This window comes from Streptopelia decaocto (assembly GCF_964273445.1).
Source record: "Streptopelia decaocto genome assembly, chromosome: 1".
NCBI classification, from domain to species: domain Eukaryota; kingdom Metazoa; phylum Chordata; class Aves; order Columbiformes; family Columbidae; genus Streptopelia; species Streptopelia decaocto.
Window position 1 is genome coordinate 86,227,855 of NC_138663.1, and position 13,712 is coordinate 86,241,566.

The following is a 13,712-nucleotide window of genomic DNA, read 5'->3' on the forward strand; positions in this document are numbered from 1 at the left end:
ATCTGTTACCTTGGAGAGCAAGGATTTATACTGCTCTGCACCATGTTCCAAAAGCAAAGGCCATGTGCTGCTCTGTTGTTACTCGCAGCTCCTGCCCACTCCGTCAGCCTGCACTGGCCACATTCATCCATGGGCAGAGACCAGGGCACTGGGAAATTATTTACACACTGCCACAAACTTATGCTGTGCTCTGAGACTGCATCAGTCCTGATCACTGCTTGGATGAGTTTGCAGTGCAAATTAACTACATAGTGAAGGAAGAGGCTCTTTTGGCAGGGGCCACAGGTGTTGCTTTGGTTACTAGGGATTTCAGTGCTCTGCGTTTAGAAGCAGTGGGCAGGAATTGCCTCCACCTCTAAAGGGTAGCTGGGTTCCCTATTAGCTGATGCACCTTGTTTCTGTGTCTGTTATGAATGTACCCATGGAAGCCCAAGCTGTGGAAGAAATCAGCCACAATACTTGCTGTCCTGGAGCAGGAAAGGTGTGTAGTTTGTGTTGCAGTCAGACTTGGTAGCACAACCAAGTGGAAGAAGCAAGGGACATAGTTTTTCATGGCTGGCTGCCTGATATAACAGAGTTTGGGAATGAAGCCCAGCACAGGTAATGCCACAGAACAGCCAGTTTAAAGTACATTTATTTAGGTAAATAGCAATTACCCAAAGTGTTAAAGAACTTGTTGGTCTCAATAAGAGAACAATCTTTGCTAACACAAAGCTGTTCCTAATCTCCTAAGAAGTTTCCTGAACACCTTATCAGGTACTTCTTGCACATTCAACATTTGCACCTCCTTTTCTCTCTTCAGTCTGGCTTGGGACCTCAGTGTGAGCTGCCTCTGTTTAGGGAGCACTGCAGGATGCTTTTCACAGCTTTGAGAACTGAACTAGGTGTCGGCCAATCTCTGAGACGCTGGCACAGCCTGAAATAAATAGAGAAATGAAACATGTTGGTGAGATAGAAAGGTCTGTTGATGAAACTTGGAAGGCCCTCACAGTATCAGAGTATCACAGTATGTTTGGGATTGGAAGGGACCTCAAAAGATCATCTAGTCCAATCCCCCTGCTGGAGCAGGAACGCCTAGGTGAGGTCGCACAGGAACATGTCCAGGCGGGTTTTGAATGTCTCCAGAGAAGGAGACTCCTCTCTCTGAATAATGGTCTAGTCTTGTATGAGCCATGCAGGGATAGGTTGGTACTTCAGCAGCTCACTCTCAGGAGCCCTACTCCTCAATAGTATCTTCAGCCTTGAGATTAGGCACTGGGCTTCCTGCACAAGAAGAGTTAGAAACACGAAAAAGAAAAAAAAAAAGGATGTTTGTTACAAGCTGAGCAGGGAGACATCTGATTCAGAGAGAAGTGGAAAGCAGACAGAAAAGACACAGGGATTGCCATGTGCCAAGTGACCGCAGGTGGAGATTTGCATTACTGTTTCATTTGGTCAAATCTGGGTGGAATTTCACAGCTCTGCCAAAAATGTCCCAACCTGCTACTCTTGCTAGGTTCAGTGTCCTTTCGCATGTGAAGAAGTGTGAGAAACTCCTTGAAAAAGAACTTGTAGGAATCTTTACTAGCTGAAAAAGTAATAAAAAAACCCAGCCTGTTAAGAAATGCTCATCGGGATTTCAGTTCCATTCTCCCTGTCAGAGTTGCTGTCCACTTGAGTTCATGGTTGCTAGAGCATGAAAATCTTTAGAATGTGATCTGAAGTGGGATAAGCCTGATGTGTCTGAGTACTTTCTGCACTGGACCTGTATGTGATACTTGTTCGTGTGTGAAACTGGAGTTCGCACTGGGCTGTGCAGGGAGGGGGGTCACACACAGCAGCTGTGGGCTGGAGCAGAAGTGAGAAACGCAGAGTCAGGAGCAACAGTAAAAGCCTAGAGAAGACTTGGAGGCTTTTAAAGCATATGGCATACAGAGATTTGAACCTGCACCAACAGACTGTATTCTCTAATACATAGAGAAAAATTCTGCATGCATTCTCTCTGAACCTTTCATGCAGCAAAAAAATTGCTTGCGATTTACCTTAGTAAACATTAAATTAAATATTAGAAAACATATGCTGCAGTTCCCAGCAGAACAGAAATTCCATGTTTTGCTCAGCTGTACTCAGCAATTTTACATCTCTTAATTAGGTCAGAAAGCTGCCTTAACTTCCTCCTTGCAATCTTCATTGGTAATGGCACCTGAAATGCCAAGTGGTTTCACAGGAAGCAAAGAACCACCTTAAATATAGCAACTAGACCCAGCACATCTCACATGGATTCCCTTTTTGTGACCCACCCACCAGGCTTCTGATTTTAGATGGCTCGCATGCAGAAACCTCTGTATCACTGATTACAAACAACCTGCAAAGCGCTTACCAGCTAAGGCCATTGACAAACGAAACTCATCCTGCAAAATTCTCAAAACATCTTGCAGACCTTCTTCACCCTGCTCCAACAAAGAAAGCAGTCAGGGTAAAAGGAGCCCTGGCACAGAGCAATGCCGCAGGATGCTTGCACTCTGACAGCTGGGACAGTCCCTCAAGCCCCTGCCAATTCCAGTCTCTCATACAGAGGAATGATTAAAATGATATTATGGATACGCTCAGTTCATCACAGATTGATTTTAGATTCTTTTCCTTTTGTGATACATCTGAACAGGGAAAGAAAACAAAGCTGTTTTTCACATCTGACATTTTCTAGCTGTTTTTTTCTTAGCTTTCAGTTAACCCCCACCAATGGGCTTGTTTTAAAATGTCAAGCTTTACAATGCTGACAGTATTTTATGAAGTAATGAGAGTTTTATGTATGGTAGAGCTTCAAAAACTTTAGTTTACTGAGATACCAGACTCAACCTTCAAAAATAGTACAGTTTGTTTTCCTCCAAGCAAGTGACACCAAGGAGCTCAAGATACATTTGATTTTGATCTCACTGTAAAACGTTGGAGGACTTTTTCTTTTTTCCTCTTAATTTTTGTTTTTATTTCTTGCAATGAAGAATGCTTCAGGTGCAGACAATATCAGTGCTTGTTCATGCCCTTCCTTTCTTGTATGCTAGGGCAATGCCACTGAGATACAACTTTAGGGACACTCTATGGAATATAATACCGAAACACAGCTGAACTAAAAAAATCCCAACTCCTTCCTGTTTGCATTGTGGAAAAAATGCAGGCAACTCAAAGCAACACCCTTTTCCTGTTAGGTGCTTTTTACGTGTTTACCAGCAACAGAAACAGTGCTGCCAACTCTTTCAGGTTTCTTAGAAGATTCAGGTGATTTCTTGCTTAAAGCCTAGCTACTGGAATCCACAGCAATCACACTATCGGACAGGAGCCTCATTTAAAAGATGGGAAATGTTTCTAGACCATATATATATTTTTTTTTTTTTCTTCTAGAGAAGAGCTTGAAAGCTCCAATCCAGAGGCTAAAAGGCAAAAATTTAGCAAAGCAAGCAACTGGTATAATTATATTTTAATTTTAATTATATGATGTTAACCTTCTGCATCAGAGGTCTAATTCGTGACCGGATCATAGAAATGTGCCAGTAGTTAAGAAGCAGCAAAGCTGGAACTGAGATGGCAGCAGCACACTCAGGCACCTAGAGGACACGGTTGTGCTCAGTTTTGTCCAAAATGTTTCAGACATCAGTGGGATGGAGTTCTATATATATTTCCAAAGAATTCATAAGAACTCTATGAAACTGCTGTATCAAAACCATAGGTCTCCAAGTAAACTGACAGCAAATAAAATTGTCAGACTCAATTTTGAAAAGCGCTGATGGTCCTGAGTCCTATAGTATTTTAGAATCAAACTGTAACACCAAGATATCAGGTCCCACGAAACAATGTTATCAGCTTCAAAATTTTGTTTGAAATTGTAAAATTCAGTGGTATTTTAAAACCATAGAAAATGCCTGGTTTTGATTCAATTTGGGGTGTTTCCACTTAGAATTCAGCAAAACAAAGCCAAAATAATGGGTAAGATTCTTCAGTGGTGAAAACTGTCTATGACTTTTAAATAACAGCAACAGAGTATGAGAAGTGGACATACGAACTCAAAGCTTCTTACTCACCTTGTAAGCCAGACCCCATAAAGCTGGTCTTCCAATAAAGACGCATTTTGCTCCCAGTGCCAGTGCTTTTAATACATCGCTTCCTTTTCGTATTCCACCATCCAAATAAACTTCAACGCTGCCTTGTACTGCCTCCACAACCTCGACCAGAGCATCAATCTGTAAAGAAACAGCCACTCTCACCTTGAGGTCAGCTTTTGATTCCAAGAGAAAGAGGAAACATTCCAAAGTGACAAGCAGGGATGAAATGCTTTGATAGCACACCTTCTTGAAATGAAATGTGACAATTCATCACCAATAGCTTGGCACCAAAAGCTGCAGAATAAAGTGCAGCTCCCTCTTCTGTTTGCCAGATAGTTAATTCCAATTTCTAGTGCTTTGCTTATACTGATATTCTTTGCTAGTAGTTCTGATAAGCGAAAAAGGTACATTTGCAGTTGCTTTCTGAAAGATTTTTAAAATAAATTTCAATTGAAATAATTGTTGTTAATATCTTTCATTTGAGACGATGAATGACACAAATGTTCGTAAAAACTGCTGCTGTCCAAATTACCTGAAATTACATTTCAACCTTATATTGGTGATTGCCTATCTAAAGCCTCCTCAAACCTCCTAAAGCATCTATGAAGGATTTAATTTGCTATGTAGTGCAGTCCATGTATAATTTCCTCCAGACTAAGCCCTTTGATTCCCTAAGGTCTCTTCTGTGGAGCACAGCACAGTGTCAGGCTGGTAGTGCCTGGCAGCACCGCCCGGAGACACTGGCTCTGATCCAGTATAACCAGTGGCAGGACATTGCACTAGGCCTAATTAACCCTCCTTTGCAGCAAAACCCAAGGTCTCTTTCTGCAGTCTCTTATACTCTTTTGCTTTCTTTTCATCTTTTTTTAAAAGTAGATCAATTCTAACTAAGATTACTGAGTAGTTTTTTTCTAATTGGCCAACATTTTTTCCATAATTTCAGACTGAAAATTTTCAGGCTGAAATTTTCCAAGAGTAGCTCAGCAAGAGCAGGGAAAATACCTTCTGCTGTCAGGCTTGATACCAGAGGAGTAGCAGAGCTGAACTAGGTATCTACTGGTTTGTCTCTGTGTGTAAAGAAACTCATAAGGTAGAAGAGCAGTTTAATGTGAATCTCATTTCTATTATTATGTCCTTAGCATTTAGATTAAAATTTTTAATTCATTATTGTCAGCCTTGACATATAACAGAATGGAGTTCCCTGGTACCTACTTCTACTTTTCAGAGGAAAACAGAGAAAATAAAGTCTGTAAGATACTATGCAATGCAGAACTGTAGAATAAGAACAATTGGAAAAACTGACAGAAGCTAAATTGAGCCAGTAAAATATACATATGTCCAAACAACCTGTGATTTCTTTGTACGGACTAAAAAGTGACTGAATTTTTCTCCAGATAAGTTATCCTTTTTCTGGCTCATGAAAGTCAATAAATTCCTATTTAGACCTGAGTCTTTAAATATGCAAACAGACCTCTCGCTAAATCTAGCTGCATTGTTTGTGCATGTTTTGGCAGATGTGAACAATGAGAATATTTTATGCTCTCATTTGTAGATTTTTGGTTCAAGAGCTTCATTTTATTTTTGCTGCAGTACACAAAGAGTACATGTGCCACTGCCCCAGCTAGTGAAGACATAGGCAGAAAACTTTCACTGACTTAGGCCAGTACTTAATCTGCAGTTATGTGGGCTCAGTGCTGCTTACAGAACCCTCTCAAGAAGCTGTGACAATACTTCAGTGGGCAGCCCATGCCAAAACACGCATCTTACCAGTTTAAAGCTAAAGTATATCTGTACAGATCCACAGCCATGCAATGAACACAAAAGGCCACCAGAAGCTTATATACAAAGACAAGCATAGAGATATCCAGGTTAGCACCAATGTGCATGCAATAAATGCTTTTGGGACATATGTTTTCTAACTTACAGTGGCAGGTCCTCCATCCAGTTGCCTTCCACCATGATTGGACACAATAATTCCCTGAACTCCATGTCTCACTGCCAGCTCTGCATCTTCTTTTGTCAAGATGCCTTTGATGATGATGGGCAGGTGGGTCAAGCTCCGCAGCCAGTAGATATCACTCCAGGTGACCGAAGGATCAACACTGTTGGGTGGCAGTCCATACTCGGAGCGGTCATCTCCCTATAGCCATAGGACAGAAGGAAACTTCATCTGAGCTGTAACAATACAGAGGCCCCTTGAAGTCTTTCTCTGCCCTAGAACAGATCAGTTAAACATGTCAACAGACATATTCATCAGCTCCTGAAAGCACGTGTCTCCAGAGGAGAATAATTACAATTGGGATGGAGGTCAGTGTCTCCAAGGCAGCTGGACTGGAATTTTGAATCCAGAGCCCAGGCTGGCAGGAGGTCAAGCCAGGATGCTGCAGAACCAGAAGAGGAGAAGATACGCCCTGGGTACAGCAGATGCCAAAACAGCAGCTACCCGGTGATTTTTGTCTCATGTGGTACACGTCAGTGCCATGAATGAAAGGATGGGATCATTTTACAAACCTCAAAGGCTCCTTCCAAGTTCTTCAGTTTCATGTGGGGAGGAAGGCGGAAACCATTGCGGACATCATCACGTCTTTTGCCCGTGTAGGGCAGATCCGCGGTGAGGACGAGGCCCTGGAAACCCAAAGCCTCCGCCTGTTGGACCAGCTGCTGGGAAACCACCCTGTTGCGGTGGATGTAGAGCTGGAACCATCGGAGGCCGCCGGGGGCAGCTGCAGAGATCTCCTCCAGCGTGCAGGTGGAGTACGTACTGGCAATGTAACAGGTGTTCATCGCTTTGGCCGCTTTGGGAGGTATTGGAAAACAATCAGAATCAAGGCAATTTCAATGGTCCCGCCAGACACCAGGTACAGAAGTTTTTTATATACAATTTGCAGAAAATACCTGAACCCCTGTTTTATTTGTATCCTACCAAACACGGCACTTTACTGATTGGCAAATATGCTCCCTGGTTTAAAAATGGCTGCGTTTACCATGCACTGCTGTAGGATCGTAGTTAAGAAAGCAGGAAAGAAAGGGGTAATTTACCAAGCGGTACTTTCATTTTGCAACTTTTTTTTTTTTTTAAAGCAGGAACTTTATTCTTGTGACCTCGCAGGAATGCACTGTCAAGTGCACTTGGTGTACAAAGAAACAGATGGGAGAAAAAGATATTTCCAGGGGTCAGCTCTGCAAACCCACCATGGGATTTGGGAAGAGAGAGATTATGCTTTTCTCCAAGAGAGACACTGTTTTTACTTGTAACAAGGAATTCACAGGCTGAGTCCCATCCACCATCTCTAAAGCCCACGTCACTAAGGACCCCGTGTGGTTCTTGGTGTATATCAGAAATGTGTTTACTGTCTCTCTAACTTTGCAGCAGCCTCCACAGGGTTGATCTCATAATAGTGGTAGCTGGAGAAGTAGAGCGATGTCTATAAGGCTTCCCATGTACTCTGTGTCACCAGTCCCACATGGGTCATCCACAAAAGTCAGAAAGGGGGAAAGGAGTTTGCTCCTTCAAGCCTGAAGATTTTTCTCAGTCATGCTTGAAGTCATCCTAACAGCTTTTTGAGGTTTTCTACAACCCCCCTTCTTGCTACATGGCAAAAAAGCAGAAGACTACCTCTGGCTGTGCTTTTCTCTCCATCAGGCCATGCTAGCTGGTGGAAGCCGGTAGGGGCAATTCCTACAGGAAAGCTGATTTCAGTCCCCAGGAGCTTAGTGCTAATGTCCATCATGGATACATCCCGCAGCATACGTGGCCGGAAATGTATTCTGTAAGGCAAAATAAACCTTTCAGGATGGTAGCTATTCAGTGACTTTTCTAAAGTTTCATGGAAACCAGGTTTTCATTTACCTATCACAGTGCAGGAATCTGAACCAATAAAGAGCATATAAGACTCTTCAACCTTTCTCTTTGCTTTTAAAGGTCAATTCAGCCAGCAGCTCAGCCACTTCAATTTTTCTTTAGTCCCACACTCCTGCTTGCTAGCCACAGTACATCATTTCTGCATTTCCCACCTCAGCTCACCAGCTCTTGTTCTCCCACTGCCCACCCCACAGTCCCAGGTTGCTGCCTTCCACTCCACCATTCATACGTCTGTCCTCACTGTACAATGTGCCTGCCCTCACTCTCTGCAGCACGTTCCCGAATCCCATACTGCTTACACAAGGGCTTCCTGCTGTTCACCACATGCTCCGCGTTGCATCTCATTCTATTATAGCTACTCATCCCCTTTCCTGTTATACCACACCATACCATACCGTACCATACCGTGCCACGCCATACCGTGCCACGCCATACCATACCATACCATACCATACCATACCATACCATACCATACCATACCATACCATACCATACCATGCCATGCCATGCCATGCCATGCCATGCCATGCCATGCCATGCCATGCCATGCCATGCCATGCCACGCCATGCCATGCCACGCCACACCACACCGTACCATACCATACCACACCACACCGTACCATACCATACCATACCATACCATACCATACCATACCATACCATACCATGCCACGCCACGCCACGCCATACCACACCACACCACACCACACCATACCATACCTCACCATACCACACCACACCATACCGTACCACACCAGACCATTCCGCACCACACCATACCATTCCGCACCATACTGTACTGTACCATACCAATTATTTGCCTGGACCCTCAGCATCCCTTATGCCTCATGCAATCTGTGTCATATTGAGGCTAGCATCAGAGCATACAGTGTATGTCATTCAAGTAAGTGCATTTTGCTTGGGGACCACTTTGAAAGGGCAAGGTGTAAGGAACATTTGCTTGTGAAGTTCACGTACTTGCACAAAAGCATAGTTTAAAAGTTTGCAGTACAACATCCATCATTTCCTCCTCCTGTTACCTTTTATATGCCAGGATGTTTTCATCTCGAGTGCAACAGTCATCTGCTCCAGCTGCAAAAAAATCCCAAGCCATCTTGGGTAAATACTTTTTAGCATAAGCTTCGAAGTCTGAGAGACACACCATAGCCATTGCCAAGAGAGGCTCTGGGAACCTTGAAGCAAAGAATAACATGGAGAGGAAATTAGTTCCCTGAACTGTCATTCTCTCTTTCAGAGGCTCTAATGTCACTTAATGCAAACCTTGGACCCATCTCTCTTGTAGAAGAGTTGCTAAGAGGTTGTCTCTGTTTATCTTGGCATTCATCCTCTCACCTAGTACGAAGAAAACTTGCAGATGCAGCCATAAGAGTGGGAAGAAGTTGCATCTCTGTGCCTCTCTTTATTCTGTCTTAAACAGAGGCCTGAAGAGGACATTTTAGGTCCTCTGCTATTTTAGGAAACAGCAATTGTGTAATTCTGTCATAAATTCCATCTTAAAACTAGCTGGGTTATTTGTTCCACTAATTCTCCTCAAAGGTTGTCCCAGAACATCATTTGCTGGATTACCCCTTAGGATGGCTCTCTGACTGAATCATTAGTCACGGAATGCAGTGCCTAAATTAAAGCTCATAAAATCTGCAAGCAAGTAAATATGGAATCTACATCTAACCTGCTCCAGCATGAACACATTGTAAACATCTGAGAACTAGTCACTGTTAAGGCCAGTGGTGCAGAAAACCAACTTATTTTCTACAGATCTTCATTTCTCTTTTGTAACAAATATCTTCTGGGTGTTTCCATTGCATACTGCATCATTGATACGTGCTTAAAAAAAGGCGCATACAAAATTTGGACAAACTATGAGAAAACACTGGCAAAAAGCAAATTCTACAACATGAAACATATTTCTAAGAACTACCCTCAATCTTTCAGGGAACAGAAGTGACATTGTGTGACCCAGATGTCTAATCAAACCAACATAAATGCTGCCTAGCACATGCCTACACTTTACTTGCTTTTGAACCAGCCAGGACTAAAAACTATGCAAAGTAATGTTTTAGCACACTAGGCTGGTGTGCGAGGAAACATGCACAAAACACAGACAAAATCAATTTGCTAAATCATTTGTTACAATTACTTCTGCAGCTCTGATTAGAATAGGCATTTTGCAAGCTAAATGAAAACATGAAGTTTTAAAACAGCTGTGGTTTGGTCTAGTTTTTCTAAAAATGTACAGGAAGAAGTAAGTATCCTAGTTTTCAGGATTAGCCTCCCACCACAGATTAGCAGGGGTTGCAAGCTTCACCAAAACCAGTCCCATGTGTCTGATGTTGTAACATTTCTGGCACAGACAAACACATAGGTTAAGTATGCAGATCCAACCTGTCAAACTGCAGACATGGATATGTCTCACTGACTGAGGTGTCTGTGTATACTCTTGAAAATTAGGACTCATAATTCTCTCTGCTAGGAAAGAGCCCCAGATGAGGGACTCATTGGTAGTGGAAGAAGAAATGTTGCCTGATTTCTTGAGTATCATTTTGTCTCCTCTGACAGGCCTTAGGTAGCAGGTGGTAAAGTATCCCAAGCCCTCTCTGTATGCCTTCAAAACATCAATCACTGCTGATAGCATGTGTCTTCATATATCATACATCATGGTATACCATAAACCACATATCAAGACTTATGCTTTTCCAACTGTTCGAAAGGTCAAAGCCAGCAAGCCCAAAAAGATAAATCAAGTACTCTCATGGCAGAATAAATGGGACTTCTAAACAACCGAGGCCCAATCCTCACTGTCTCCCAAGTCAGGACTCAGTTCAGACTTACTTTGGGTTTCAGAGAAGCTGCAGGAGGTGCGATTCTTTCCTTCAGGTTCACCCGCAGACAGGATGTAGAGGAGGTCTCTTCACTGAGTAGTTGCTTTTTTCTCAAGTCAATAAACAACGACCAGAGATTAAAGCTCAATCCCACAGTAAACTTTGTACTGTTTGTGTAGCACTAACTTTGTTTAGCTATCAGGTGATTAAATCAAGCATCACCTTGTCAGCAGCATGATTGCTTGGGACACAGCATTGGAGCTGAGCTCTTTGACTCTGCATTCATTCAGGCTCTGCATTCATTTAGGGAAGCAACAGTATTTCAGGGCTTTTGATTGAATTTCTAAACTGCTGGTAACTTGCTGCTGAACATGCTATAAATCCCACCAAAATGATGATCCACAGGCAGTGTGAGTTGTTACAGCCCACAGCTACTGAGCCTTGAATCTTCACCACCACACATGGAGGAGACTTTTTTGCCTCCTACCTTATGTGAGCAAATAAAGCACCCTTTGTCTTCTGCTGTTTTTAAAGGGCTACGAGCGCTCTTGTGGTCTGGTTGCTCTCACACTGGCCCTGCAGATTCCCTCCTTTTGCTCCCCACCCAGCCATCTCCCAAGAGGATCACAGGTCTTCTCCCTTTCCTGTGCTTGTGGCTGGTGAGACTTCTCTGTGCTTCCCTCCATCTCCCCTGTTAAGCATTAACAACTGGGACTTAGGTGCTAACAGATTTATGATATTGATTTAAATTTGCAAGATATGAAAAGTAAACACTGAGCAGTTTTATTTGTCTTTCTTTTTTAACCTTAGGGTTCATGTTTTCAATTTTTCCATGCAAGCATTAGACCTTGAAACTTTTATTTTTACCAACTGAAAACTGAGAAATTTTCTTACAAACATGTGATACCAGGTGCAGACAGTGAGGCAGAAACTTGTAAAAACATTCCCAAAGTTTTACCAGTATTGTTGCCCTCTCAGCCCGAGCAGCCCAGCTAGGGCAATGAGTGATCCAAAGGACCAGGGAAGAGCTGGAAGACAAACAGAGCTGCAACCTCATGACCTGGTGTCCGATAGGCTGGTCTGACCCAGGACTGCAGATCTCATGTTCCTGACAGCAGAAATCCTAGATCGCTGGCACTATCTTTGCAGCTGTAGCAAATACCTAGTCTTCTGTTAAATGTGTTCACAAGACCCTGACCAAACATGATGAGCTACACCCTCATCTTTCAAAACCTGTTAAAATTCAGCCTTCAGAGCTCACTATCCCCTGACAGTACTGTGAGTCTGGCTTCTGGCATCCAGCTATGGATATAGGTGTCACAAATGAGACAAGGTGTGCACGCTTAGTTAGCGAGCCCGTTAGCTCCTTGGTTTACTTTCTTGCCCAGGACAACCCGTGGAGCAGACAGCCTTCAGGTCACCTCCGTAGAGAAGAGCAAAGTGCCATCTCTATTTGCACAGAGCTGAGCACATCCCTGAAAAGGGAAGGAAAATCCTGTGCTTATTCTCTCTCCACTAGATGTCAGCTTTGGGTCATATATGTCAATCTATAGTGGTAATAACAGCAACAAAAACCAAAACAGTCATTGGTGGCCTGCCAGGCACTATAGCCTTAAAACTGATATGGTCACATCAGAAGAGTGCCTGCTAATATGTTTGGAAATCTCCATTCCCTGTGTTTTATTCATAGCATTTTCTGGTGCACAGCATAGCAATAAACTAGCTACATCTGGTCTGGCCTGATCTTTGTTTTAGCCTACAAGCTACCTCCAGGGTCTTCTTTTGTATTTCTCATTATGCTGATCTCAGTACTCCACTACTTTAGGGGTGCACATTGCAGCCAACTCACCAAACCATAAAGTTTATTGTTTCATCGTTGTCATAACTTTACAGGAATTAAAAATAGCCTGTGACTACTGTATTTTGGATCAGGAGAGGGAAAAGATCTCTGCTTCTGTGCTGTGGCTTTTAAGAGACTGTACTTTGCATCTAGATATATTCTCTTCCTTCGGCAATGAACTCAGTTCAAAGTAGCAATGACTTCTTGTCCCATAAGTAGTATTTTCTCTGATACTAGTAATACTCCTGGTTTAGCTGTGAAGCTCTAAAGTTCTAATGAAATCAAAATTTGCCACAGAGATAATATATTTTATTAAAATCCTTGCTATATACCTGAAAAAAGTGGACATGTTTTGAAGTTTTGGAGCCCTTTCACTGGAGTATGATAAAAGACTCTCTAAAATCTTTGCTGGAAACCTTGCTGTCTTATTTTAAGTAGTGAAGAAAATAATATAGGAAATACACATCTGGTCCAGCCTTGCAGGTAGAGTGTCAACCAGTCAACAGCCAAATCTTCATTTTGCACAGCTGGGGTTTTGTAGTTGCTTACATTTCAATACAAGCATAGTCAAAGGCTTGTGAGTTCAAACAGAAAGATCCTGTGTAAATCTGTGCTCCGGTTCATATTACAATCACGATGCTCATTACTCCAGTTGGCTATATTTATTTGCTTTTCACAGATGGCAAATCACCATGGGTCAAGCTGACATCTACCTCATTGATATATCCACTAGTGGTGGGTTCAGTCTGGGGCTTTACAATACTTCGGTGAAGAATCTGGTGGTGTCTAAGCAATGTAAATAACTCAGATGGCATAACAGTTTGCACACAGTCACCACTGTTTTTCTTTATTAGATGTCTTTCTTGGGCATGTGCCCCATGTTTTGAAGGAAAACTCTTTTTCCTTGCATGTCGGTCATGCAAGAAAGTTCTCCCAAAAATAAATATTTAAACAGCCATCCCTCTATTATAGGTGGAGATGGCAACAAATATTATATTTAACATTGCCTAACACTTTTGATTATAAGATCTAGTTTTCAGTTGCTTTTAATTTTGCCATATTTTAATCATTCTAGGCTGAAATTTCCCATCCTTAGT

The 13,712-nt window shown here is 42.5% G+C and overlaps 1 protein-coding gene across 1 annotated transcript; it reads right to left on the reverse strand.

Moving 5' to 3' along the window:
* Positions 1-623: 623 nt before the first annotated feature.
* Positions 624-9,106, reverse strand: HAO2 (hydroxyacid oxidase 2; the record flags this gene model as incomplete). The annotated part of the gene is made up of 7 exons (XM_082061557.1): positions 624-916; positions 2,360-2,429; positions 4,053-4,211; positions 5,998-6,213; positions 6,585-6,868; positions 7,690-7,841; positions 8,976-9,106. The coding sequence occupies 7 exons, from the start codon at positions 9,104-9,106 to the stop codon at positions 861-863; spliced, it is 1,068 nt and encodes a 355-aa protein (XP_081917683.1). The 3' UTR covers positions 624-860.
* Positions 9,107-13,712: the final 4,606 nt, after the last annotated feature.